The sequence below is a fragment of the Tenrec ecaudatus genome, chromosome 10, assembly GCF_050624435.1.
Source record: "Tenrec ecaudatus isolate mTenEca1 chromosome 10, mTenEca1.hap1, whole genome shotgun sequence".
Classification (NCBI taxonomy): Eukaryota; Metazoa; Chordata; class Mammalia; order Afrosoricida; family Tenrecidae; genus Tenrec; species Tenrec ecaudatus.
The window spans coordinates 98,876,125-98,901,947 of NC_134539.1; the positions used below are offsets into that span (position 1 = coordinate 98,876,125).

The window sequence follows — 25,823 nt, forward strand, 5'->3', positions numbered from 1 at the left end:
TAAATGCCATCTCAGCAGAGATATTTCATTAGTCTTCATTATGACATAAGGGATATATTTCTCATAATTATTTTCTACTCCTTAAAAATTCTGTTCTCATAAGCAAGTGTCTCATTCTTAATTAAAATTCTCACACTGGGAATGGAGATTTCCAGAAGCAGACTCCTCTTAGAAATTCTACCGCCATCAAAGGATAAATTGGTATTCTGCTACAATTATTTTTTTGGTTTGGATTGTTTAGCAATGAAGCAAAACTGTAAATTGTAGGAAGTTATCAGATGGAAATTATGTTAAAATTTCAGTCATATTCCCATTCCCCCTTTTCCCTTAAAACATACTAGGTCCTGTTGAAAATAAGGCTCCAGCATAAGCTGGAGTATATGTAAAAATTAGAAGGTCAGCAGAAAGATTCATCTAAAAATCTAAGACTTTTTTTCCCTGAAGATAGAAAAGATTCAGAAAGCCGGTATTTTCTCTAAAAGGAAATAAGCTCCCCAAAGTAACTGAGAGGGTTGAACGCTGTGAGGCCGTGGGGCTGTTCCAGCATTTCCCAGGCTTTCCACACTCCAGTGATTGACCTCTATGCTTTCTTTCTTTTTTATCACCATCGTCTCTAGGTTGTACCATTAAACGGGCCTTAGCCATCCTGCCCCGCCCTCCACACTGTGGCTGCCAGCATGAGCCACCTCTTCCTTGGCCCAGGGGTAACTAGTCTGCTGCACAGTCTCCTCCCAGAACTGCCTCTGGGCAGTGCCTGTCACAATCAGACCTTACACTCCCTCTCTGGTCTCATCTGCTGCTCTCTGCTCATGAAGCCTATGCCTTGACTACTCTGGAATCTCGTGCCTGTGTTCTTGGCATGCCCATCTAGTCTTCTTTTGTCAGCTGGAGTCTTAAAGGAGCTAGCTCAGTCTCCTTTGAGAAGCCCTCAGGCTACCCCACAATACTGACTTCCTGCGTGCTACTGCCCCACTTGGCTCTCCTACTTTGATCAGTGTACCTATGTGGTACCTTAAGCTTTTGGAATTGCTGTTCCCTCCTTTGGATCGTGCGTCTTGAAGGCAGGTACAGTGGGTGGCCTTATCCTTCGTGCCTATTTCTGTAGCATATACATTCTTGGTGCTCATGAAAAATGGTTGGAGGAAACTGAGGGAACATCCGTCAACTCGACATCCCCTTAGAGAGCCTTATTTTCATTCCCCTTCTCTTAAACTTGCTTCACTGCCCACATTTCTCCTTGCCATCATTTCTGATTGCACACAGGAGGAGCTCAACAAGTGTTGAATACCTGAACTGGTTTTAATAACGTCCTGGCCAAACCTATTACCGAAGTGACCCCAGAGGACGAGGTAGAACTGCCTCCTGGGGTTTCCAAAGCTGTGGACGTGGTGGTAGTGTTTCAGAAATAGACGGCTGCATCTTTCTCCACAGCTCTGGATAGAGTTTGTAATTAAGAGCCAGAGTAGTTTTTTATTGCAAAATTATTCGCAGATTTTATTTCCTTGAGATGAGAAGACAGTGACCAAGAGTTTCACATTCTGTGCGTTTCTCTGGTCACCGGGTCGCGTCTGGGTCAATCACTCTTCACTGATGATCTTGGTGTGCACCTCCCGGCTCTTGACCCGCAGCTTGTTGACCTGGGACTCGGCGATGTCAGCCCGCTCCTCGGCTTCCTCCAGCTCGTGCTGGATCTTGCGGAACTTGGCCAGGTTGACGTTGGATTGTTCCTCCTGGGAACAGAAACACATTTGAGACAGCAAGCCATTGTGAGAAGTTCTGATTCATGCTGCGTTTGCGACGGAGTTGGTGCGGTATTTGCTTTCAGGACGTGCAAGCCGAGGCTCTGCCTGTTTTGGGGTGCCATCCTTTCTCAGAAGCAGGGCTTCCTGCCTGTGGGAGGGAGTGGGCAAGCTTAAAATGCTGCAGTGGCAGCAGGGCACCAACCTCTCAGAGAGCAGAGTCAATCTTAGTGCTCTAGAAGCTTCTGGAATAAATACTGGGTGGTAGGGGGTACAGAGGACCTCACGGAAAGTTTTAGGATTGACAGGAGGAGGGCTAACTCCTGTCAAATGTGAAAAAAGAAAGCTTGCCTGTGATGGGGACAGTATTGTGTCAAAGAGGTATAGACTTTTGATCCCTCATTTATGCAGACTGGGAATTACTGGGCATTATATTCTAGATAGGGAAGGAGAGGGATGGGAACCGAGGAGCATTTTGATGCTGATGCATCTGGAAAGTTGCCTCAAAAGGTCTCAGAGGTAAGCCGGGTGCTGGTGCTCCTGTAGTTTGCGATAGCCTTTTTCTCGACCTAAAGAACTGTTAACGTCATCCTTAATCTTGTACTTAATAATGTTGTGTTCTTTGCCTTACAGAAAACCCAAAGGCATACTCACTGCCACGAGTCAGTTCTGACTCATACCAAAGCTTAGAAATATACAAGAAATCTTTGTTTTTCCCACTTAGAGACAGTCCCTTCAAATTCTATAGACTTCAGGTTCCAAATTCCGCAAGTTTTTCCCTGTCAAGATACTCACCGCCTCTTCGGCTTGTCTCTTGTAAGCTTTAACTTTGGTTTGTAATTTGTCTACTAAGTCCTGCAGCCTGAGAACATTCTTGCGGTCCTCCTCGGTCTGCAAGAGGTCACACATAGTATTGTTATCTGAAAGCAAATCATGATTTTTATTTTATTAAAAGCAGAAGGCCTAGAGAATGTGAAAGGTATGGGCACCTGGTAGGTGAGCTCCTTCACTCTTCTCTCATGTTTGCGAAGACCCTTGACCGTCTCAACGTTGCGCTTCTGCTCATTGTCAACCTCATTTTCAAGCTCCCTGACCTGGAAGAGAGCAAGGGCGTTTCTAGCAGTTAGGTTTCACTTGCCATGTTATTAAGAGTCTAGCCATCGAATGAATGGTGGAGACCCACCCTGGCCTCCAGCTTCTGGATCTGCTTCTTGCCCCCCTTGAGGGCCAGCTGCTCCGCCTCATCCAGGCGGTGCTGCAGGTCCTTCACCGTCTGCTCCAGGTTCTTCTTCATCCGCTCCAGGTGGGCGCTCGTGTCCTGCTCCTTCTTCAGCTCCTCGGCCATCATGGCCGCCTAGGAAGGAACGAACAACATGGAGTAGGAGAGCTTCCAGGTGCCACAGAGACATTCCAGCGTGGCCACCGCTGCGTTGCCGTCCACTCACATCGGTGATGGCCTTCTTGGCCTTCTCTTCTGCGTTGCGGGCTTCCTGGACAATGTCCTCCATCTCTCCTTGCATTTGGGAGATGTCTGTCTCGAGCTTCTTCTTGGTGTTGATCAGGCTGGTGTTCTGTTTAAAAATAACAAAATGATGAAAAGTGCATTTAATGATGAGCTAGTGATGCTGTGGAGGGGTTCCCAGGACTTGTAAATTGTTATGGGACTAGATATTCTCATCTTCCTCCTGAGGAGTGACTGGTGGGTTTGAACCATCGACTTTGTGATTAGCAGTCCTATGCTCACATGAAAGTGGACTATTCTTTCTACTCCATTTTATTGTCTGACTACTTGCAGCTTGGAGATACATAAAATCAAGATGTCTGGTAATGCATGTGTATGATTACTAAAAGGTGGCCTCCTCTGATTCTTTGTAAAAAAAAAAAAGTCAGTAGATCTCTACTGTATTTCTAACCATAAATATACTTGTGAGTTAGATGGGTCGCAGTAGATACTTATGCCCGTAGTGTACGTATGCTTCCAGACTCGAGGAAGGGATCAGAACCAGGAGTTCTCAATGACTTTATAAACAATCATTCTTTCCCATGGTCTTCAACAGCAAGGACTATGTCTACTGAACTATGGCCCTGAAGCGTGTGCAGGAGTTGCACACACTCACCTGGGTGTGCAGGAGTTGCATGTGCTCACCTGGGTGTGCAGGAGTTGCACGCGCTCACTGGCATCCAGAAGCTCTTGCTCGGCCACCTTCCTGCTCCTCTCAGTCTGTTCCAGGGATGCTCTTAGCTCTTCAATCTCAGCTTGCATCAGATTGGCTCTGCGCTCCACCATGGCCAGTTGCTCTTTAAGGTCATCTTGGCCTCTGAGGGCATCATCCAAATGTAGCTGAGTGTCCTATGCAGAAAGAGACAAGACTCTTACTCATACTTCAATTAAAGTGAATACAAACTTGGCATCATGTACAATCTCAAGTCTTAATAGCTTAGAGTATGATTACGTGGGAACAATCTGTAAGGAACAACACTGCCTTTGAAACCCAGCACAGCTGTTCTACTCAAAAGAACCTAATGTGGCTTTACTTTAGATTCTGAATTGTAGGGAAAAACCCATGTCCAAATATACAAGGTTTGTGGAAAAAGTCCATTATCATTCAATCCCATTTTTTCCACAAACGATTTGAAGTTCCCTCGTATAGAATTTTGGATCAGGCATACATCTTTAAAGATCATCTAAGGCAACCCGTGTTAGTTTATATATTAAGTAGAATGAACTCCAGATAAGTAAAGCCACTGAAGCAATAGCATGTAGCTAAAATTTCTGATCACATCATCTCCCCCCACCCCCACTGCTTTGTTCTCTTCAGATGACAAAGTCAATGTTACGATCTGGAATCTCCAGAATTAAGCTCTTTTTCAGTGGCGTACATACACTCAACCTACAATGCAATCTATTTACAACTGAAAGTTGCAAAAGACAAGTGGCCTGATTGTGTTTATTCATAGTAGATTCATAGGGCGTAGTCGTACAATAGTAAAATCTGAGGGAGACGAAGGTATTTGGACGGTATGGTACCAGGTGTGTTCATCCAATGTACCTTCAGTATTCCTTGTGTGTTTCTGAGGTTCCTTATTGCTTCAGCAGCCTGGCGGTTGGCATGGTTCAGCTGGATCTCCATCTCATTGAGGTCTCCCTCCATCTTCTTCTTGACCCTGAGGGCATCGTTCCTGCTCCGGATCTCAGCATCCAGTGTGCTCTGCATGGACTCCACCACTCTGAGATGGTTCCTCTTCAGCTGATCGATTTCTTCATCTTTCTCAGCAATTTTCCGGTCAATCTCAGATTTTACCTGATTTAACTCAAGCTGAATGCGAAGAATTTTGCCTTCCTCGTGTTCAAGAGATGCCTTAATAAAAACAAACACGCATGTCACCCGAGCAACATTTCGTTTTGCACAGCACGATCTCCAGGAGGCGTTCAAAAATTACCACTTTCCATATATCCTGATGTAGTTTAATAGTTTTACATTTTCAAGGATCAATGTAGTACTTCTTAATGAATTACATCTGTCTTCCCTTAATGTTTGCAGCATAGTAGCTCTCAGCTGCTATTCATGTTTGCAGTTTGTCTATGATACCCAGGTGAGAATAGGAAACACGTACCTCTGCTTCCTCTAGGGCTGCCTGGAGTTCACCCTTCTCTTGTTCAATCTGTTTCTTTACTTTCTCCAACTCATGAATATGCTTTCCGCCCTCTGCAATTTGCTCAGTCAGATCAGAAATCTCCTCTGTAATGTTAATAATCAAACACCAAAATTCAGTTGAGGATTTTGAAACATTTGAAATCTAGTGTAACCTAACTTATTTAACTTTAATATAGGGAGAAAAATCCACCGTATTAAATAAATGCGGTTAGTTTAATGGATACCTTTTCTTCCGTGACCCTCACCTAAATCCCTTTGGAATTTTTGTTTTTGTTTTTTTTTTTTGCAATTTGCTGCATTGCTCAGAGGCAAACAAGGTGGGTGTGGATGCCTCTTAGAAGGGCCAGGTAACACTCAGGCGCTCCTTTTAGTTGCCTGACGGTTAGGGATCAAAACTAATTCCCGTTATCTGGCGAATCAACAAAGACAAGTGAGGCTAAGACTAAGAAGAGCCTTATTGTTCTGTTTACTTCTCCAGGGTCAGTAATTGTTTCTCTTGATGGACCTGCGACCAGAGTTAATGGAACCATCGTTCATGTAAAACTGGACTCCCAGAGAGTAAATCCCAAAGGAAAGAACCTTGCCTTGTATTCTGATTTCCAACAGGACTCTCCTCTAAGAAAGTCTGTGTTTGGCGTTGGCCTCCTCCCTGTGTCACCTTCTAATGAACTTATTTCTTCATCTCTAATGGCCATCAGCTGATTGACTTGACTGCTGCTTACACTTCTCTACATTGGTTGGCAATGTCATGATTACAAAGACTCACGCTGCAGGTTCTTGTTTTCCCTCTTCAGGGTCTCCAGGTGGTCCAGGGACTCCTCATAGGCGTTCTTCACCTTGAACAACTCGGTGCTGAGAGAGCGGGCCTCCTTCTGCGAGGCCTCCAGCTCTGCCTGCGTCTCCTCGTACTTCTGCTTCCATTCTGCCAGCACCTGCAAGCACGTTGTGACATGGAGTCACGATAAACAAGATTCAGGCCAGTTCCCCCTTAGGGGGACCGTTATGGTGGGCTACCTTGTCAAAGTTCCTTTGCTTCTTGTCCAGGGCTGCACAGGCCGCGTTGGATCTCTCCACGTCCAGCATGAGGTCCTCTACCTCATTCTGGAGGCGCTGCTTGGTCTTCTCCAGGGAAGCGCACTTGGCGTTCACGGCCTCGACGTGCTCCTCAGCATCCTGGAGACGCTGAGCCAGCTTCTTCCTGAAAACAGTTGAGTTGGCAAGGACAGACCAAAGTTATTACAGGAACTGACAACAGCTACTGACTAGGAAGTCATAGTGTCCTCAAGATGGTCTTTCTTCGATGCACACAAGTTGTTAAAGTTTAGAGGCCCAGTGCCTATTTTATCTCTTCTGGCATTCCATTTTCTCTAGTACCTTTTACTCTTAATCAAAGGGGTAATCCAAGAGACACTCATGAGGCCATTGTGCTTGTGAGAGAGAGTGAGCAAGCATGAATTAATGTGAGAGTGGAAAGAAGTGGTAACCAGGAACACGAGGCATGTCATCATGAAAGTTAATCTTACATATGACCTTTAAGCATCTTTTGTGGTCCTCTTTACCTCGCAAATGAGATGACCGTGGCCCAGAGTGACGTATTCAAGCTCAATCAGTAACTTTCTGAGTTGGGTGGCCCCAGGTAATAAATAAGATGCCATGATCACACTTCCTAAATATTCTCCAAAGTTTTCTTCACTGCATTCTTTACCAGTCCACATCCTTCTCTAGAATGTTTGTTCTACAAATACTTGCGGATCCTTCTCAGATGAACTCTAGTAGGTACTGGGATAAATCGATAAATCACATTTAGGAAAGTTTTCTTCACTGAGGAAATATAGTTATTTCCCTCTCACTTATACTTCCTATGACTTTTAGTCCATAAACAATATGTATAATTACACTTTGAATAAACCCATTAATACTGAATTATTAATCAAATGATGTAAGGGTATGAAAGTCCTATTTGGAACTTCCAATATTCCAGAAAGGAAAATAATGGCTATTTTAAGTTATAACATTAGGGTTTTTGAGATTATTTCTTGCTTTTTCAAAAGTTTCTGGGCTTTCTTTGAAGTAGGATTTTGTTTTGTTTGTTTATTTGTTTGAATAATTCTGAGACAATCTTCTCAGTCTAAGGAGCTTGATATTTCTCCCTAATTATCATGAGAATGTAGCAGGTAATCTCACTGTCTCTGTTTGTGTTACCTTAGGGGAAATTCATTCATTCATTCATAAAGGGTATGGCGATACTTACACGTTCATTTTGGTAAAAGGAAATTTCAGATGCTGAGTTAATAGGCCAGAACAGGAAGAAGGCTCTCACCTTCCCCCCTTTTCCACTTCTAAGAAGAAGACCTTGGAGCCTACTACTCTATAATCAAATCAGCTGAAATTATTCGCCGACTCTCACATTTAGAATATTCCCTTTCCTCTCTAATGTTAGCGTTTCTTCCCCCTCACGAGAAGTTCGTACTTGGCCTCCTCCAGCTCCTCTGTGCGCTGGATGGCGTCCGTCTCGTATTTGGTCCTCCACTGGGCCACCTCACTGTTGGCCTTGGACATGGCCCTCTGCAGCTCCGCCTTGGCTTCCTGCTCCTCCTCATACTGTTCCCGCAGCAGGTCACAGTCATGGCGCGAGGACTGCAGGGCGTGGGCCAGGGCGTTCTTGGCCTAGACCAATCAAAATGTAGGTGATATCAGTTTACCTTCCAGTCACGGATATTGTCCAGGTGAAGTTTAATGGTGGGTCATGTTGCGTAATTTAAGCAATGATCGTATCAGCTGGAGAGTTCTCACCTTAGACTCCTCTTCTAGCTGCCTCTTTAGTTCTTCAATTTGTTGTGTAAATGCTTGTTTACTCCGCGACAGTTGAGAAACCATAGCATCTTTCTCATCGAGCTGGCGTGAAAATTCACCTGGGGAAAGCAAAATACACACAATTTTGCTTTGTCTTCTGTGTAAACAAAAACTAAATTAAAAGAGGAAATAATAGTGGAATTTCCTTGTTTTATAGAATAAAAAGAATGACTCGTGATGTGTTGTTGAGATGATTGTTTCCTTCATCAAAAATGTCTGAACTCTCTTTGATATTTTAGGATCTGAGATTTTTTTTTTAGTGATGCTGAGACAACGAAGATCTCAGTTCAAGGAGCTAATTTCCACCCCCACCCCCCTATATTATCACTTACAACCGTCACATGCAACTTTTTACCTTCATGCGCAAATGATGAAGATGGCAGGAAGAACTGTGAAGCATTCCTCCCCATGATTTCTGTTTGCTAGATATGCACAGGTGGGGGTTCTCCTTCCCTGTGTCACCTTTGCAAAGTCTGACCACACTCAGTTACTGACCTGACTCTGTATGTAAGCGTGCCTTCTGCGTGGACAACTCATTGATTAAGCGTTGTTGCTCTTCCTCCTTGGTTTTCACTTCACTGAGCTGGTCCTCTAGAGTACGGCACATTTTCTCAAAGTTTCCCTATGGGAGATAGAAAAAAATTAACGGGGGGGTGGGGGGATGGGGAAACCTAGTCACTTCTATTTGGAAATCTGGGATTTGGAAATCCATAACTGTCCTATGTATGGTTCAATCTAATTCTAAGCTCTGCACAGTGATTTGAAAGTAGGAGAGCCACCTAATTTTTGGCTAAAGAATAGATTGAATACATTAAATTTAGAATTTTAGATCATCTCCTTTGGTACATCTGATCATTATTTAAATTCTGCCTTGTTAGATAAGCCTGTTTTTCTTGTAGATGCACTATTTCATGTTAACAGAGATAAAGTTTAGAATGATTTCCAAAAATAGGTTATGAGGACGGAAATGTTTACATTCCTTAGGAATCATTTTGACACTGGAAAGGACATTAAAATGTTGGCAATTAGAGTAGAAACATATGCATAATGACCTGGTCATTTTGAATTACTGCAAATAAAAATGAAAGGGGGACAAGTTAATAATAACCTTGGCTTTGGAGACCGTCTCCATGTTACTAGCCAGGTCATCGATCTCCATCTTCAGCTCGCTCTTCTCCTTCTCCAGCTTCTGCTTGACCCGCTGCAGGTTGTCGATCTGCTCCCCGAGCTCGGCCACGCTGTCCGCGTGCTTCTTCCGCAGGGTGGCTGCGGTGGCCTCGTGCTGCAGGGTGGCCTCCTCCAGGTCTCTGCGCATTTTCTGGAACTCAGCCTCTCGCTTCTTGTTCATCTCAATCTGGGCTGAAGTTGCCCCTCCGGCTTCTTCCAGCCGCTCGCTGATCTCCTCCAGTTCCCGGGAGAGGTCAGAGCGCTGCTTCTCAGCTTTGGCCCTGGAGGCCCGCTCTGCCTCGATTTCCTCCTCCAGTTCCTCAATGCGGGCCTGTGGTTGAATGGCATGCCAACAGTAATGTAAATTCATGGCTGGTTTGGTTCCTGTCATGATGCTTGGAAACGGTAGAGGTTATGTCTTACCTGTAACTCCTTGATCTTCTTCTGCAGCTGCATACCAAGGGCCTGTTCATCTTCAATCTTGCTTTGCAGATTGCTCATTTCAAACTCTTTCCTGTGAGAAAGGCAATGTATCAGGCCACAGTCCACTCTCTTACCAGGCGTCTTTCCTGGGCATAATGGAACTCCTTTATAGCATTAGTGTCGACGAGTAAGTAGGGCATACTTTTGTGAAACATCTTCTATCTGAATTTGTCAACAATAAGCAATCTCCAATGGAACTGTACTTACTTTTTGAGTTTCTCATCCAGTTGTTGTTTGTCATTTTCTATGTCCATTGTGGATTCTTGGGCCAATTTCAGGTCGCCCTCCAGCTTCCTCTTGGCCCTTTCTAGGTCCATGCGAAGTTTCTTCTCTTGCTCCAGAGATCCTTCCAGCTACATTTATAATAGGTTTTTATTTCTTTTACATTTTAAGGAGTGAGCTCTATGGCATTAGCCTTCAGTGTAATTGTTAAATGTACAATCGATAACATGGAAACTTGAGTTCACATTTATAAATCCAGTAGGCAGTAGGTAAAGGTTCAGCAACATGACATAGTTGATTATTTCCTCTTAGGGAAAATCATGCTTCATTGTTTAAACTTACATCGTCCACTTGCTGCTCCAGCTTGGTCTTGGCCTTGGTCAGAGTGTTCACTTTGTCCTCCTCTGCCTGCAGGTCATCCAGGGTCTGCTGGTGGGCCTCCTGGAGGGCCTTCTTCTCCTTGGTCAGCTTTGCGATGGTCTCGTCCAGGCCTGCCATCTCCTCTGTGAGGTTTTTCACCTTACGGAGTAAAAACGCTTTGCATTCCATGTTGTGTTTGGGTGGACTTCATTTCATGGGAACCCCATGGTTTAGAACACACACACACACACACACACACACACACACACACGTTCACATGCATATGGCTCCTACCTTGTTCTCTGTGGCATGTTTCTCCTTCTCCACCTTGGCCAGTGTCAGCTCAAGGTCATCTATGTCTTTCTTGAGCTCTGAGCATTCATCCTCCAGTTTCCTCTTCTTGGCCGTCAGCTCCGCATTTATCTCTTCCTCGTCCTCAGCCCTCTCTGTCGCCTCTTTGATTTTGGCCTCCAGCTGGATCTTGGTTTTGATCAGCTGGTCGCACCTCTCCTCTGCATCGGCCAGGCCATCTGCTTCCTAAAGGGGGAAATGACCATTTTTATTTTTCTAAGATGTAAGTGCAAACAAGGATTTATTAAAAGAGAGAAACTCAGTGTAGGCCACATGTTTTCCAACTTTAAAAATTCAGGTAGATAAAATTTTAGTAACTTCCGTCTACTGATTAAATATAATAAAAAACATTTCCTCAAACTATCCAATGTAAAAGGCCAAATCATGAAACCAACCTTTGGGGTGGAAATCTGAAATTCATTAACCTTTAACACCTTGGACAAGTTATGCATATACCCATCATAATAACCCATTTCTTTCATGTAGGTGGAAGGTTAGTAGAGGGTTAATGTAGCCTCTTTTCTGCCCTGATAATAAGAACATAACTTTTTTTTATTGTCCAGGCAAAAATATTTACTCCAGACACAATAACGTAACCTAAGTAACAAGAAAGAAAAGGTCTGGCATATTAGTCTGACTGTTCTCACTAACGACAAAACTGTCTGAATCCACAGAGTCAGCACAATGTGACTTTGTAAGAACAGCTTCTTAAGAGCTGAGGCGTAGTGTTTAGGAAAGGAAAACATTGCCGGGAAACCACTTCATTATAAATTTCAACCTAGAAAAGTTATTCTCAGATCCAGTCAGCCAGTGATTGGATAAGAAGAGGTGGCCTAAAAGCGAAGTAGGTCATACTCACAGATTGAACTTGGAGTTGCAAGTCATTTTTCTCTTGCATGAGCGCTACCATTTTTTCTTCCAGCTCTTTCCTTTTCGCCTCTGATTTTGCCAGCTCTTCCTTGGTCTTCTCAAACTCCTCCTTCATGTTGGCCATCTCCTTCTCAGTCTCCGCGCTCTTGAGCAGGGGCTTGATCTTGAAGTACAGCTTCATCCAGGGCCAGTGCTTCACATTCATGAAGGCACGGACGTTGTACTGGATGCAGAAGATGGACTCTCTGTAGGAAAACAAACATAACGTAAAGGCTACAGAACTTACCGTCAGCATGCACGCAACAAGAGTAAAGCTCGCCTTAGATTCAACCAAGGGCCCGTGCCGAGGACGCATGCCTAGTCTCTCACCTCCTTTCCATCATTTTCTTGAATTCCACTCTCATCAGGAACCCTCTGCACATGGCTTGAGTGCGTGTGATGAGCTGAGCCAGCTTGTCATCTCGCATCTCCTCTAGAGTTCCCAGGAGGCCAGCTTTAAAGAAAACCTTGGCAATGAAAAAGACAAAAGGTTGGTTACACTCGTGAGAAAGAAGCCGTAATTGAGATAGGAACACTTTTGTTGGCAGTACCTTGGTATGACCAAATTTGTACTGGGTGTGGTCAATGTCAATAGACCCCAGCAGCTTCTCTGAAGCCTTCTTGCTGTCAATGAACTGACCCTCTGGGATAGCACTTGCGTTTAGAACCTTGTATCTGTTGGAATAAAAAGAGTATAGCGAGGTGATCTCTTCCTTTAAAAAGACGGCTACAAATAAAAGGAGCATAGATTGATTTTTAAAGAACAAAATGGTCACGACAACTTTAAAACCAGGTCTTCATTTTATGGTCATCTGTACAATTAGCTGCATTTCATTTTTCTAGGAAAAGTTTTCAAATATATTAATGGAGTGGCAATTTTGATATGGACTATGCCATTGAAAGGGAAAAATAATGTATAGACAGATGAGATGTAAACCTCTGTTTGAAGTCTGCATAAATGATTCTGCTGGGGAACCCCTTCCTACAGATACGGATGCCTTCAAGCACACCATTACACCTCAGCTGGTGCAGCACAAGTTCATGTTCCATGGCACCTAAAGAAGAGAAAGACATATTTCATATATGATACTTGAAGGAGAAGTCACACTGAAGTGTATTTGGACAGCAGAGATAGCTTACCTGGAGTTTTAGTCTCATTGGGAATGAGACAGCGCACAAAGTGGGGGTGAGTGCTCTTCAAGTTGGTCATCAGCTTATTCAAATTCTCCTATAAAACCATATGAGATGTTTTAACATAATTTCTAGTCGCATCCGGGTGAGAGTCCCTATCAATGATACATAATTGAGTATGCTCGTCATTTGGCATTTTAGCGAGAGACTTCAATGAAGAACAAATCACGAAAACCTACAGGAGCCATTTAGATGGAGTATAGGATAGGAAATTACAGGTTACAGGAAAAGCAGTCAACATCAGGGCATTATTTTGACTGCTAAGTTAGAGAACATTTACAATGAAGCTTTAGCCATCTGGAATATATTTAACTTACAATAGTGATTTGAGTGTCAGGTGAAATTTGTTTAATATCAGATCTCTCAGATTTGTAGTTTAAAATGAAAATGGTCTATATATCATAAGGTGTGATTTGATGGAATCAGACTGTGAGTCTTATTTTTTTCAGATTTTCAACAGCATGCTTCTTTGATTTTCTTTTCTCTGCTCATTATTTCATGAATGTTTAAAAAAGTATATTTCTTTGCAATTCAAGCATGCACTGTACCCTGAAAAGAGCAGACACGGTCTGGAAAGAAGAGCCTTTCTTCTTGCCCCCTTTCTTGCCACCAGCCTCTGAAAAATCAAATAGGAAAATTAAAATGAATGGCAACAGCCTTTTAAGTGTATCCATACATTTCAGGCTTGCCTGAATTCTCTTTGCAATTTAAATTTGCACTAATTTGCACACAGCACCCTTATCCTTCTTTATATATCTTTCCTCTTCCGAAAACAGATTATGAGTTCTCTATTTTATTTCCCAGTTCATTTCATTGTGCCTGGGTTCTTCACAGCGTGCAAATGGTCTTCCAGTGGATCTCTATTCACATGAAGCAACAGGAAAAGGGGGGGGGGTGTCAGGAATGGGGGGATCTGGAAGGTGTGACTCATTGCCTCCTTGACAACTGCCTGATTTTTCACAAGACCCATTATTGAGCACTGTGTCCAAAGAGTTTATCAACGAATCCTAATCAAACTGGGGGAATGCAGAACACAATTTCACATTTCTATGGAATCCGTGCTTTTAGGAGATGGTGGAGAAACCCTGAGGTCTACTGTCCTGAGTTTACCTTTCAACTTTAAGCCCAGATTATCTTCTGAAGTCTTCTTAAGACCAAGTAATGGTTCAGCTTCACTGGTAGCACATGCCTTGCTATGATGCTGTGTTAAGAGCTATCCAGATGGGTTCACATTGATAACAGCAGCTTATAATACCAGAGAGCATTGGACATATATTACCGAGGGAGGAATAACTCAGAGAAAGAGGGTGAGAATGGTTGCATAACTCGAAGAATGCCTTCAATGTCACTAAATTGTGCATGTAGAAACTGTTAAATTGGTGGATGGTTTGTTGCATAATCTCAGTTACAATAAAATAAATAAAAATTAAAGTGGAAAATAAAATATAAGCTTCTGCATATACTGTAGACACTTGGGGGAGTGGGTTGTGAGTGAACTAGGTGGATCTGTGTATGTAGAGGGTGGATGGGATTGTCCTCGTCTACATTGACAATATCTATTCCAGAACTTTAATGCTTCCCTGTCCCCCCCTCCCCCTTCCGATCCCAGAGAACAAGGCAGAGTTGCATGTTTGTGTGTCAGGCAGGTGAGAGTCTGCGGGCAAGTCTCATTTCCTAGTTTGAAAACCTTATGAAAACAGAACTTCTGGTTCCTCAAGTACTATTGCTCTCACATAGAATTCCTTCATTTCCAACTGAGCTGCATCCTTGAAGAAACAAGTACTATTCAAAAAAATACGAATGGATTCCACAATCCTGCGTTTCTCCTTCCTGACTGGTGAAATGAGACAAATCGATCCAGAGTATTAATTTTGCTCCAAATGTTGACCATTTTAGGATGGTGCCACCCAAATTATATAGACTTCCTTTCATTACACCTATATAGGTCGGCATTTTTATTGTTAGGTTTTCTATACCTGCATTGTGTCTATGATAACCAGAAATTTAATTGTGTGTGTATCATTCTTGGAGGAGATGGATGCTAACATTACCTGCTTCCGCAGTTTGTGACCCCGAGAAGAGTTGAGCCAGGGTTTTTAGGCCAGACTTCTGGTACAGCCCGACCACCGTCTCATTCAGGGGGTCCTTGTTCTTGTCCAGCCAGCCGGCGATGTTGTAGTCCACCGTGCCGGCGTAGTGCACCAGCGAGAAGTGGGCCTCGGCCTTGCCTTTGGCAGGCTTGGGCTTCTGGAAGTTGTTGGACTTGCCCAGGTGCTGTTCATACAGCTTGTTCTTGAAGGAGGTGTCTGTGGCCTTGGGGAACATGCACTCCTCCTCCAGGATGGAGAAGATGCCCATGGGCTATGAGTAGGGTAAGAGGGACAATTGTGAGTCCTTTAAAAAACCTACTCTTCAGTAGTTTGTATACTTAGTAAAATGCTTAGTGATCCTGTGCTTCCAAGAATTTGAGGCAATATAAACTAAATAGGTATGCTATTGCTTCAGCTACTGAAATCTGCAACCACCATTATGGGCCAAGGACATATGAGAATTATGTGTCCTAGGAAGATTCGGTTTTTTTAAAAAAGAAGTCCAGTTAAAAAAAAGAAGAAATCCATCTATTCCATTTAGTGAACTTGATGTTCAAAATATAAAATCCAACTCCAGAAGTATCGTTTCAAAGCTGAATTCTTTATCCCATAAGTGCACATATCTAAATATGATCGTCCCTACTGACAACGTAATCTCCTTCACCTCCAATGTAAACACCAACACAAGTATGGAGAGAAGAGAGATTGTATATAATGACTAAAAATGATGCATTCTCAGGGGAAGAGTGCATCTGATGTATCATTAAAGTGCGTTGTGCTTTAAGCCAGGCTCCCCATCACTGTGGAGTTACATGATGATCATTGGGTTTGCCACTCTGCGTTCTCAGCAGACTGACTCTTTTCTGCAGTGATTCTGATGGGAGAGATGGAAAGAAATTTGTCTGCAGCCACACAATGTCTTCCAAGAGCTACTTTGATGATCCAGTCATGATATAGTAGAAGTGAATCTACATCTCGCTGGATTTACATTTCATAAATAGTACTGTGATTCTGTCACTAAATGAAATACCTCTTTCCCATGTTGGGCAAACCTAGTCTGATTTCACACTCATATCTTACATAGTTTTATGGTTTTTGATTTGAACATTTTAGGTTTTCTTAGATGGCAACTGTATTCGTTTCTCTTTCCCACTGTTCACACATAACCACATGCTTTATTTGTAACATCAGTCTAACGATGAGCTCTCAATTTCCACTTTTGAAAATGCTTCATTGCCTCCTGGTGAGTTGAACATAGCCATATGTGATATAGTTCTTGCTCGACCCCCTTGGGGAAGCCAGGACTCATTATCCAGGGTAGGCTATATAGAGGGGTGATGGAGGAGTCGCCTTATAGGTCCTGACTTGATACACAGGATGGATGCTTCATGCAAGTGTATACACACCTTCTCGATGAGCTCGATGCAGGCAGCCAGGTCCATGCCGAAGTCGATGAACTCCCACTCGATGCCCTCCTTCTTGTACTCCTCCTGCTCCAGCACGAACATGTGGTGGTTGAAAAACTGTTGCAGTTTCTCGTTGGTGAAGTTGATGCACAGCTGCTCCAGGCTGTTGAACTAGGTGTTTTAAACACCAAAGGGTTTGAGTGAATTTGGAAAATCCATCAGGAGGGTAGCAAAGAAGACACGAGTAGCAAATTCTCTTTGGGTCACTTGTTTCCCCAAACAACTCACATCAAAGATCTCGAAGCCAGCAATGTCCAGCACGCCGATGAAGTACTGCCTGGGCTGCTTGGTGTCCAGCTGCTGGTTGATGCGGGTCACCATCCACAGGAACATCTTCTCATAGATGGCCTTGGCCAGAGCACCCACTGCATTGTACACCTTCAAGAACAGTAGTGGTTTCACTTTTTGAATTGGAAACAATGATGAACTCATGAGTCTCCCCTCGCTTAAATTAGTCAGAGAGCTGAAATCATGCCTACCTGCTGCACAGTCTGGCCCTTGGTGACGTACTCATTGCCGACCTTCACCCTGGGGTAGCAGAGGGCTTTGAGCAGGTCAGCAGAGTTGAGATTTGTCAGATAGGCGGCCTTGTCAGCAACTGCACGAACAAGACAAGAATGGTGGCTGACACAACTCAGCATGTGAATGATGAAGATTACAACAAAAAAATTCGCTTGCAAAGAGTCATCTTTGCAAGTGCAGCCAAACCTGTCCACGTGTTTATTATTATTGCTATTATTGTTATTTCTTCAACAATTGAAGCAATAGTTTATGTTTATTATTAATTCTTGTTAATAATAAGTATATTGTTGTTTCAACAATTGGAGAATTGTCACGGGCTCTATGAACTCTAGCTCTTTTTCGCAGTGATACATTGGAGTTTGGGGAATAGATTCTCTGTGCAAACAGATAGACAGACAGATAGCGTGGAAAATCCTCCCCTAAGGGACTGGGAGGCACACGGGTTATTTCTTCGTTCTAGTTCTCTTTCTGTAAAAATAGACTCCAAATGTTTTGATCAAATAGGGAAAAAATCAAACTGTACTCACAGTCATCAGGTCAATTTTGATTCATGGCTGTGCCTTTTGTTGGACTCAATTTTGATACATGACAGGGCAGAACTGCCCTTGTGAGTTTCTGAGACTGCAACTCTCAGAAACTGCAACTTTCTGGGACTAGAAAGACTCATCTTTCTCCCACTTAGAGCCTGTGGTTTCAAACTGCTAACCAGGACTCTTAAACAAATAGTAAATAGAGCTACAAAAAAGTCAATGGCATATGGGGTGGGTAGATCTCACAACTCCACAAACCTGTTCAATCATGTAAAACATCAAACGATGTGGCGTTTCCTTCCCTTAATGTTAGTTTACTTTCATTAGATACGGTTAGCAAAACATAGTCGCTGCTCTTGAGTAGCTCATGCTACCTGTTCTATTATTGGTAAAATTTCAACAAGGAGGGTTACCTTCAGTGCCATCCGGCTCAGCTTGCTCTTCCCTTTGCTTTTGCTTGAATTTCATGTTCCCATAATGCATTACAGCCCCTGTGAGCTTGTAGATGGCCACCTTTTCATCAGCGCTGAAACCCAGGATGTCCACAGCACTCTGTTGAAAGAATGTTCAGTTACCACCCAGACAGATCCGTGCACGTAGCCTTACCATTCCTTCCTCTTTTCCGAAGGCACTCATGTCCCTCATTTTCAGATATGCACAGGCCCAGCCAGAGTTACGCATCAGTCCTCCCATGAGGATAGAGCTGCTGTGTGGCTTGTCTATGCATACTCAGTGACGAGTCAGAGCCAGGACTTTCGATGCTAAGACCAAGGCTTGTTCCCTGCTCCTCCCTATTGGTGTGACCCACACTCCTCATTGTCTCTTGGCTTTCCTTACTTCTTGTCTCCGTCTCAATTTTCTGCTTGCCCTTCCTTCTAATTTGTCTATCTAGTCAGCATCAGCCGTCCCACCTCATGATCATGAAGGATGCAGTTGGAAAGAGGACCTGAGCAGGACAGGAATGACCTTGAATATTTCCCAAATGCCTCTCTGAGAGCAAGACACAGCTCAGGGGACTTTGAGATGCCTGGGAAGGAGTTTCCCCAGTCATTATTCATGCAGGCTGCGGCAAAAGAGTCTTCTCCCTTTCTTCCAACAGGTGTATGATGTTCCTTGTTGTTCCCCTCCGATAGGGACTCGCTTCCTGCCAGCCCGATAAAGCTCTGAAAAGGCTCCTATCCCAGGGCCAGGCTTCAGAGAAGGAAATGATTTCATTTACCACTCTGGTCACCTGAATCTTTCTCCACATCATTGTCTTTCAGCTCCAGCTCTCTGACCAAAGCTACTTACAGAACCTGACATTCTCACAGTAGCTTAAGAACAAGATCGCCACATTTCTGTTTGTTTAACCTCTCTGAGACTAAAGAGCGTTTCACAATTCCATATAATGTTTGCACATGTAAATGTGATAATAAATCATGGGCAGTAAAAGCTGATATTTATAAATTAAAGACATAAATCATTTTCAGCTTCTGGTAAATAATACTTTACAAGAAACTTTTAGAAAAAAATATTTTGTAAACAACTTTCAACCCTATCTTGGGAGTGTTGAGTAAAATTTTTAAAAATATCAAAAGATTAAAGAACATTGATTATTCAGAAGTTAAAAAGAAAGCGGTATGGATAAAGTATCTGTATAAAGAAAATAAGCTACAAAGTAACCATCTTTATTTTTTAAAGTGGGTAACGCTAGTTCCCCAAACAGAATAGGCCTATGGAGTTCCCAGAAAGGTTGAAGTAGAAAGAACACTTCTCTTAGCTGTATAGAAGGATTGTCTACTTCAAAGGTGTTTTTGAAGTAGAAAGAACACTTCTCTTAGCTGTATAGAAGGATTGTCTACTTCAAAGGTGTTTTTGAAGTAGAAAGAACACTTCTCTTAGCTGTATCGAAGGAGAAAGCTATACAGAAGATGCTGGGGTTATTTGAAATATAATTCATGTTAACATCTGACAATAAAGGAACTGGGAGACTTTCAGCATCCTGTTGTATTTTTAATGGAAAAATATTGTAGCTTTTATCATGCAGAATGCATTGAAAAATGAATTGGTTCAAATGCAGTTAGGCTAAAAGGTAGCATCCTATCATTTGATCTCCCGTATGATCCATTTAAATTTATTGTAGTTTTAATATTTTCTGCTTGTTTTTCTATTGGGGCTTTTAACTGTGTTACTCTGTTATTGTTCTTAGTTTATTTGTGTTTTTTAGAAACGTTCTTCTATCTGTGAAATCCAGGATAGGTAAATCATAGAGACAGTAACTGGAGTAATGGTTCCTTGGGGGTACAGCAAGGGAGTCTGGGGTGAATGGGGAGCTGATTATGACGAGTGGAGAAAATGTTCATTCATTCTGGAATGAACACATGGATGAAGACAATGTTCTGAAACTGCCGTGGGGGTTGTACTACTTGTCTCGATGTGATTGAAGCATTGGGGTCTGCTATGTGAATTTTATGCCAATAAAACCATTGAAAAAATGGTAGCTTTTCCCCAGGTTTTTTGTGACTGGAGTCTGGCAGAAATTCAAGAGAAACATCAATATAGCTGACAAAAATGAACCCAAAAGGATAAGAAAAAAATTTTTTAAATAGCTAAGGAATGCCAAAGACCCACAGTTTACTATAGGCACATGTGCAAACATAAGAAATCCTAAATGGGGGTTTTCTGGGTTGGTAGTTGTGTGTGTGTGTGTGAACTCTGCCCTCTCTAATAGAAGAGAGTGTGGTGGACTAGAAGAAAAATTACACATGTGACTTACATCTGTGGCCATCAGCTCTTCCTGGTCATCGATGCTGGGCACTGTGATCTCGCCTTGGCTAACAAATGCGAAGTCATATGGGTTGGTGGTGATCAGGAGCATTTCTGAACACATGGAAACAAACCTATATCAACAGGGGTACCTTGATCATCAACCACAGTTGGAATGGATTTATTGGGAAGTTAGTACAAATCCAAGCTGCTTCTTACCAATAAGCTCTGGTTTCTTGTTGGACATGATCTGATAAAATATATGGTAGCTTCTTTCAGCCTTTAGCTGGAAAGTAACGCGGGACTTCTCTAGCAGATCTGGAAAGGCAGGTTAGGCATGTAAAAATTTGAAAAAAAGCAAAGGCTACAGTGGGAAGTTAAATGCCTGAAAAGTTAACACGACACAGCAAAAAACAAGATGTGCCATTTGTACCCCAAAGAAAAGGATTCTCGACCACTCATCCTGCGTTGACTTACAAGTTTCAATATCTGCAGAAGCCAGTTTGCCTGTGGCACCAAAGTGGATCCTGATGAATTTACCCTTAAAAAGGCAAAGGAGGACTATGAGAAAGCAAACAATTCTGCTCAAACCATGGACCAAAGAGATGGAAGAGGTATTGGCGCATGCATAACAGTGGCAGGGTTCATTCTGAGGTGAGAAAGAAGAGACTCACAAAGCGGGAGGAGTTGTCGTTCCTCACGGTCTTGGCGTTGCCAAAGGCCTCCAGCAGGGGGTTGGCACTGATGATCTGATCTTCCAGTGTCCCCTTCAGAGAAATGACAAGATAAAGAAATGCTAGAAAGGATGGCTTGTGATCCAACTCCATTTGCACCTCCATTATCCTTCCCCCTTTTTAGTTTTCTTTAACTTTGGGGTAAGGTCTTCTAAGTAAGAAAAAATGAAAAGCAGAGGTCAGTGGTCTTGATTTCTATATTATCAGGCCCTCATTTTGTCTTAATAAATGGTTGTGAGAACTATTGCCTGTGAAACCTGCCAATACCTTGCCTCCTCATCACAAGCCCTTACCAGGTAGTTTCTGTATTCTAGCATCCTCTACAGTGGGCTTTGATGGTTCTGAAGTGTTATGGTCAATTTAAAATAAAGGGTGATTACCTCTGCCCTCCACTGAATGCCAGACCCACCTGCATTTTGCCAGAAGTAGCTTCCTCCTTCTTCTTCTCCCCAGTGACTGCAATTGTTGCAAAGTACTGGATGACACGCTTGGTGTTCACCGTCTTCCCTGCCCCGGATTCTCCGCTGTCCAAACACAAGGAGAAATAAGGTTCTAAAGCAGTGACAACCATCAGGGATCAAAACTCAACAGAAAACAAGACACGAAGTCTACGTACGTGATCAAGATTGACTGGTTTTCACGATCTGTGAAAGAGAAACCAAATATCACTGTTGATCACATAGACAACACATTGATCAAAGTAGTTTTTGTAAAGCATGGCATTGAAAGATAATTTTTCACCACACATTTGAAAGCTTCCTATCAATTTGTGCTCTCCTTTTCACAACTCTTTTTACAGTAAGCCACCAAAAGGTATGCCAATGAATCATAGTGTTATCCTCCGGTTATCCGACACAGGATGGGATGCAGTGTTTAACCATACTCTCCTTGAGAATAACCTATCAGTGTCAGATGAATAGCAGTTTCATGTTCCATTCATTTACCCAGTTGATGCTTCTAAGTCTTGTCAACCTCTAATTTCCAACATCATGTTTCTGAGAGCTGTCAAAGCTTATTTTAGGTATATCAGATGTTGATATTGTAGGTATAATTAACATGCATAATCAATGCATAAATTTGGAGTTGAAATAATTATGGATTGATGTGGATGCCTGTAGAAATGTAAGCAATCATCTCTATATTTCTGGAGGCGGTGGCTTTTATTCTGAATATACATATTTCTCTCATTCTCATCGTACTATTATCCTGGTTGGGCTGAACATTTCTAAAAATGCTCACAGTCTCTTTTCTTTGGAATCAGGATGCATTTTACGAATGGTTACAAGAATGGTAATGATGGAATCACTCACCAGTCAGCATGAACTGATAGGCGTTGTCAGAGATGGAGAAGATGTGGGGCGGGGCCTCCTGGCGCTTTTTGCCTCGGTAGGCTGTCACCACCTCAGGGTTATACACCGGCAGCCACTTGTAGGGGTTGACGGTGACGCAGAAGAGGCCCGAGTAGGTCTGGGGGAAAAGAAGACAAGATCAGTCAATAAGCAGTGGAGTCATGAAGAAGGTCTTGGCAATACTGCTCTAGACAAGAGCGAGGGACCTGAGTACTCAGTCATTTTTCATGGACTTAAATGTGTTTAGGACGTCTTGTTTAAATAGTGACCAATATTTAAGGCTGTAGCCAACTTTTACGAATTCATTGGGAAGTTTGCTAAAGGACCGATTACATTTTAAAAATTAGCTTAAAAATTGAAAAGACATGGCGTCAATGATTTCTCCTTCCTTCAACACCCCTCACTGCACAAAATGCTTCCATCTCCCCACTCCTTGAGTACTCAGTACTTGGCTTCCCACATGGACCTCTTCGAGTACATTAGCACTGACACCGCTAAGCCAAGGATTGGCCTTCAGATAAGATAGCAATAGAAGAAAATATTGAACATTTTGTCCTGAATCTGTTTACTAACATAGCGCATGGTGTTAGTAAAAAATAATAAAATTAATGTTGGGAAGGTGGGGTAGGGGGAGGGGGAAGGGGGGGAGGGGGGGCCCTCACGTAGATCATCCAGGCTGCATAACGTTCTTTGAGGTTGTACAGCACGGCGGGCTCATGCAGGTGGGTCATCATGGCCATGTCCTCGATCTTGTCGTACTTGGGAGGGTTCATGGAGAAGACTTGATCTTCCTTAACTGTGACACTCTAATAAGAATGGAAGGTGACCATTGGTTTCAACTAAATAGCAGTAATGGACCAATTATGCCCCCTCCTTTATTTGTTGTTGTTTTTTTAAACTTACAGTACCACCTTCAGTCTTGGCTGTCACCTTCCCGCCTTCCCTGCTTTGCACGGTGGCTTTCACATAGGACTCCTTTGCATCCACCACAAAGACAGAGGACTTGGCATCGAAAGGCTTGTTCTGGGCCTCGATCCGCTCCTTCTCAGACTTCCGGAGGAAAGGAGCCGCCTCCCCAAAAACCGCCATCTCCGCGTCGGAGCTCATGGCTGCGAGTTATTGATGGCCACACCGCACCAGGTGTACCTTGAGGGATGGAACAGAGTCCAGAGATGCTCATTCTGCCATGTTGATTTCCTCATCAACGCTTGTAGGGCTTGTGCCTGGGACCCCATAGAGGGGCCCCCATAGAGGACCAAGAGAGCAGAACCTTGATTTGAAAGACCCCGGTTTAGTAACCAATATTTGGGTAAGATTCTAAGCCTTTATCTCTTTGATACCAAAGGCCTTCATTGAGGAATGTGGAGGCTATATTTCAATCAGCAACATTTGGAGTGCCCCAAGCATTTTCAGAATCTTTACTTTTTCTACTTGTTTGTGTTTTCTCCCTTGATGACACCTTATTCATTCATTTGTTATTACTTATTTATTCATTGTATGCAAATTGCCTCAATTACTTTGCCATCTAAATTTATCTATTTTTTCAAATGCAACATTCATAGACAACATTCCTCCTGCCCTAGATTATGTTTGTCTATTTCTTAACCGTGGATTCACAAAGAGGCACATCAGTTCAAAAGACCTAACAAGCACGATTGAACTTGTGTTTCACATGTAAGTATTAAGTATCCCCTGCCATCAATTTGATTCATACTCATCATGACCCAGTAAGATAGGGTTTTCAAGGCTATAAATTTTTACAGAAGCAGACAGCCTCAGCAGTAGCTGGGCGCCTGAGTTGCTGACTCTCCTATTAGCAGCACAATTTGTAAACAACTACACCAACAGATGATTTTGTCCAGGTCAAAACTAAATCTCTCTCCTTCCTTCTTAAATGGTGTGAAAGTCAGTCATATTATCCAAACAAAACAAAACCAAAAAAAAAAAAAAACTTTCCCCAAGTTTTTAGAGAAAAACAATCTCTGAATTTTTAATAAAATTTCATAGCACTTACATACTTTCTGTCTTTATTTCTTTCTGTTCTTAACTGGATTTCAGCATACAATTGTTTTATCTGATTCTTATTGCTTGAGGTTTCTATGCCTCTTTCTCACTCTCTCACTCTCTTTCCTCTCCTGTCTTTAAAAAAAATACCAGTCCTAGAAATATCTCTTCTGAAATGGAAAAATGAGTGTAAAGTTTCATAGCAAAATGAATTTAATTTTCTTTTCACTGAAAGATTCAATTTAAGAAAATAAGTTCAGTTGCCTGCTGGCCAGGAGAGGGTGAGTGGCCATTGCTCTGTGGGACAGAAAAGGGATGGCTTCCAGACAGCAGCATCTTGGTAGCTACAGCAACAAACAAGCTTCAAACTTTTGTAGGTTTTCTCGTAAAAGTCTTGGTATTTAGTTATCTGTGTTAAACTTTCTCTTGATTTAGAATGTTTGATATGAGGTTTACTACACACAATGGCTCTGTGTAGCCCTGGTGGCTCAGTGGTTAAGCAGCTTGACTTCTAAGTGAAATGTCAGTGGTTCAAACCCAGTAGCCTGTAACGACAGTCTGCTTCTATAAAGATCTGAGCCCTGGAAACCCTGCAGGGCACTTCTGTCCTAGAAAGGAGTCACAATAAGCTGGAATTCATGCAATGACAATGGGTTTATGCTACCTTTAGTTGGTCTATAGAAATATTTCATTATGATGGAAGTGGACCTTAGACCTTTTTAGGGAACAGAGACCTGACCATCTCATTTTTTAAAAGGAAAAATGCTACTCTCATTATAGTTCTGTTTGGTTTTCACTAGCCAATTTCCAATGAGCAACTGACACACTACATGTAGAGGTTACTGGAAGACAGTGTATTCATGACAACCAGAAAGGGTACAACTCCTCTTATTTCTGAGTTCAATCATTCTTAATTAATTCGTGGATCACAGTGCCACAAGGAGTGATGTCACAAGGGTCCTTGGATCCACATACAAAGTTATAACTGCCTCAACTTCGAACCCGCAACCTTCTCCCATAATCAATAGGTTCCCTGCTGTCTCCCAAATGAGTAAAGATGATACAGAAAACCCTCTGGAGTTCAGTTCTGCTGTCACACACAAGGCTCACCATGAGTCAGATTCAACTTGATGGCAACTGGCTCTGGTTTCCCAGTTAAGTTATCCACTGTGAATGATGGCTATGTTTATAGTAGTGTTTCCTTATTGTGTATGAAAGTGCAGGTCCTCACACGTGGAACTGGAGAGAGGGCCTTTAAAAATTGGAAACCACCGACTTAGACCATAGATGGCCAGCGCTAGAAAGCCTTTTGCAATTACCCAGAGAACAGCCTCCCCTCCTACTGATGAGCAAACTGAGCCCCAGAAAGATGAAGGGTTATTCAGTGTCACAGAAGTGGCTAAGTGGCACTGCTGGGACAGGAGCCCACCAGGTCCAGTGCTAATTCCATTG

At 42.8% G+C, this 25,823-nt stretch overlaps 1 protein-coding gene across 2 annotated transcripts; it reads right to left on the reverse strand.

Moving 5' to 3' along the window:
• Positions 1–1,577: 1,577 nt before the first annotated feature.
• On the reverse strand, positions 1,578–23,474 carry LOC142458126 (myosin-4). Of its 2 annotated transcripts, none has more exons than XM_075559170.1 (38): positions 23,271–23,474; positions 23,030–23,173; positions 22,329–22,485; positions 21,635–21,662; positions 21,428–21,542; positions 20,959–21,051; positions 20,762–20,825; positions 20,504–20,602; positions 20,295–20,398; positions 17,953–18,091; positions 16,967–17,085; positions 16,716–16,865; positions 16,428–16,598; positions 14,983–15,292; positions 13,480–13,547; positions 12,881–12,968; positions 12,678–12,795; positions 12,292–12,415; positions 12,071–12,207; positions 11,691–11,946; positions 10,775–11,017; positions 10,463–10,639; positions 10,106–10,251; positions 9,839–9,929; positions 9,357–9,746; positions 8,744–8,870; positions 8,189–8,307; positions 7,866–8,062; positions 6,410–6,593; positions 6,162–6,327; positions 5,355–5,479; positions 4,790–5,098; positions 3,886–4,089; positions 3,185–3,310; positions 2,923–3,093; positions 2,729–2,833; positions 2,535–2,630; positions 1,578–1,730 (listed from the first exon to the last, which is right to left on the reverse strand). In XM_075559170.1, exons 1-38 carry the CDS (start codon positions 23,472–23,474, stop codon positions 1,578–1,580), a joined length of 5,817 nt encoding a protein of 1,938 aa, XP_075415285.1. The 2 variants fall into 2 exon arrangements, with proteins under 2 accessions (XP_075415285.1, XP_075415284.1); XM_075559169.1 differs by having other exon boundaries at positions 13,480–13,545; positions 14,978–15,292.
• Between the last annotated feature and the right edge of the window lie 2,349 nt (positions 23,475–25,823).